At 42.4% G+C, this 3,331-nt stretch overlaps 1 protein-coding gene across 2 annotated transcripts in view; it reads right to left on the bottom strand.

Moving 5' to 3' along the window:
• nr3c2 (nuclear receptor subfamily 3, group C, member 2) overlaps positions 1-3,331 on the bottom strand; it is a 62,596-nt gene that overhangs the window by 3,630 nt on the left and 55,635 nt on the right. For both annotated transcript variants that reach the window (XM_017035292.2, XM_008316446.3), the window contains exon 8: positions 234-391. In XM_017035292.2, coding sequence (XP_016890781.1) covers positions 234-391 — 158 coding nt within the window. The remainder of the gene's footprint in view (positions 1-233; positions 392-3,331) is intronic.

Below are 3,331 nucleotides of genomic sequence, written 5' to 3' on the forward strand. Positions count from 1 at the left end.
CCAGAGAACACTGAATCACCATTATTCCCCCTCTCTCTCTCTCTCTCTCTCTCTCTCTCTCTCTCTTCCATTCAACCACCAAACCCTCTCTGAGTCACAGCCCTATTAAATAAATGCATCATCTAAGTCCACGTTTCTATGGTTCCACTCCTGGAGCGTCGCAGTGCTCTGTACTGTGTGTCGTACTGTGCTGTGCCGGGCATGAGAAGCAGAGACTGGACAAAGGTACTTACATCATGCATGGCGTCCAGCAGCTTGGTGAGTTGGAAGAAGCGCTGCCAGGTTTGGCCAGAGTTGTTGGTTGCTTTTCCCACTGAACGCCGGAGCTCTTTGATGTAATTCACCCTCATCTCCTCGAAGGCCGCCTGGTTCTTCAGGCCCTCTTTTGGAACTGTAAGACAAGCGCACAGTTACTCTTTGTGTCTGTGAAGCATTCGAGAGATAAACGTTGATGCATTTTTAAAGGGTTTACAGTGTATCCAGTGCTAACAGTGTCTAATGAAACACACTTTTCTTCACGTTTTGAGGAGGATTTTGGCCACTGTGTTCACAGTACTGGATACATTTGAGATTTAAAAAAATTGCAGTACTGCGGACCTCCTGGGTGCCGCAAACCCTCTGTTGAAGACATATGGGCTGCCTTATTGCCATACAGTCCTGGTGAATTTCTTTTTTAAAGAAACATTTTTTGTGTCTTCCACCTCTTCACAAATGTATAGATATTGCAAACAGAAGAACTCATTTGTTTGTTTGTTTTTTGCAACGATATCAAAACGATATTTTTGGATTATAATACACTTCATCATAAAAGAATGAGTCGGTGATTAAATGTATACATTCTTCACAAATGTATAGAAATTGCGAACAGAAGAACTCATTACAAATGAATAGAAATTGCGAACAGAAGAACTCATTTGTTTGTTTGTTTTTTGCAACGATATCAAAACGATATTTTTGGATTATAATACACTTCATCATAAAAGAATGAGTCGGTGATTAAATGTATACATATATAATTGACAGCTAACCTGTTATTTGTAAGAGATCAAAACCGCTTGCAATTAAACCCAGCATTAGTCAATTATCTTCTGACACAAACGGCTAATTAAAAGGTTCTATACGGTCCTTCTGTTGAAGCGACTTGACGACTTGAGTCTATGAATCACATTCATGCCAACACCTCCACCATTTGTAGAGAATATTTCTGTTTTCCTGTTTGGCCACGGTGTCAAAGAAGATGGACGATGAGCTGGAGAGCCTGATGGTTACAGCAGTGGCAGTCCAAAAGAAAGCAGAGTGCTTCTGTGAGTCCAAGAGCTTAATCATTTTGTCGGCCAAAGAAGCTTGTTCAAAGACCAGGTCTGATAAATGACTACAGCTTCACTCAGTGGAGAATGGAAGAAACACATTTCTTCAGAACAATTGAAATTTAAACAATGTCAGGGAACGCCTTTGGTCGCACCTCGCTTTGAAGACTTGACTTCCTGCTGTAAACGTTAGATAATCCATTTAAATTGTAACGCTGAACGTGATGCCATCGAGCTACAGTACCTATAATCTAATCTGATCTCATCTACTTTCAGGTTAGCTAGCTAGTCACCAACCATGTGCCGTCATGCTCTGGTAAATGGTCTAGTTTAGTCCAATACAATACAATATAATATAATATAATCAGCTTTATAATTATGCTATCAAACACAACGCTAATCTAATCAAATCAAATTTAATAACATACAACCTAGTATTATATGATAAAATATCAACAATATAATCTATCCAGCTAGCTAACTAGCTAGATAGCCACTAATCTAATCCAGTCTAATATGATGTGGTCTAATACAGTAATACTAAGTCAACATTACCAATAGCAAACTGGCGAAAACCACATGCAGCATTAGCCAGTTCCTGACAGGAGAAAGCTCTCTTTTAGTCAGTTAAGGAAACATCACGTCTCCGTTCCTCCTGTCCTCTCTGACTCTTCATGTTCTATGTTTTTTTTTTTATTACATTCTGTAAAGACAAGTCATTAGTTGAAGCCCAGGGAAATGGATGTAAACGGAACATGGACCTCAGTGTGTCAGGTGCACAGAAGCTTTGTTTTGAAAGCTGACATGATGATAATGTGCTGAAATACAACGTGTAGAATGTTTGTCTTTCATCCACTGACCTAGATCTGCTCTGTTTGCAAAGTGACCCAGCTTTTAGGGCTATTACAAAAGCTCAAATGCAATGACGTGGATGTTAGCTACAAAATTATGAAAGCGGAAGAGCTGATTCTCAGACGCAGATAAATTAAAAGGGAAAAAATAACCCGTGCAGGTTGGAGATCTGTGTTACTGAAGCTTCCTGTTCCTGCTCTGGTTTCTCTTGCATACCTGACTGACAGCAGGGCTTTTTGAGCTAACGCCTAATGATGCTAATTAACAGGGAATTGTACAGCTAGCCTGACGACAGTGAGAGGTATGTGAAGTTTTAAGGTGTTGGCGAACAAGAAATGTTACTCTGTTGACCTAAAAAAAAAGGTAATGACAGCTTAGGATGACAATTACAGGCTGAAGTGGAGAGCATGCTTCGTTCTGTTCAGGATTCAACGCTAATCGGAACGAGGGCCCCGGAGTTTTGGTCAAATCCTGACAAAACGTACGGACAGAATAATTCCAAAACACTACGGACGACTGTGCAGAGGTGAGGAGTGCAACTGGTGCGGGCGAGCCGGCGCTCGTGTGCCCAATCCAAACAGGGTTATGAGACGCCGCGGGCTCAGTGAAACCTTAGCCAAGGTCAGAGAGGAATAACAACCTTCCTCTTTTTTCCCCTCACAATCCCTCCTCCTTGTTCTCTTTCACATGTTCAGCCACACTGTTTGACACACATGTCCGACCCCCCCCACCCCCCAAGGCACACAAACCCAGTGACTCCGTAGTAATCCCTCAGCTGACAGGTATGACAACTCTTACACTGCCTGTTTTCACATGGTTCTTACACTATCTCTGACTGGCTGTAATTATCGGGACGGCCCACGGCTCCACGCTCACTCTGGAGCAGCTCGTTGGGCAAGAGTTGTGCTTAAAAAAAATAAATAAAAAAGTTGCCTTAACCCCCTTGTGTGGTGTAGTTGCTCCACCACGTTGGCTCTGGGTTGTCCATCATTTCCTTGGCTTACCTAGTATTTTGGTTTGAATCCTATAACCAGAGCAATTGAAACACTGTAGTTTAGATTCTGTGTTCACCGTCTTGCTTCACGCACAGCCACCCCCCCCCACCACCACCCCCCCCCCAACCCCTTTATTCCGCCTCAGGCTTGAAGGAAGCAGGGGAAAAAAACAGGACT

Source organism: Cynoglossus semilaevis, chromosome 9, assembly GCF_000523025.1.
Source record: "Cynoglossus semilaevis isolate Cse_v1.0 chromosome 9, Cse_v1.0, whole genome shotgun sequence".
NCBI lineage: Eukaryota > Metazoa > Chordata > Actinopteri > Pleuronectiformes > Cynoglossidae > Cynoglossus > Cynoglossus semilaevis.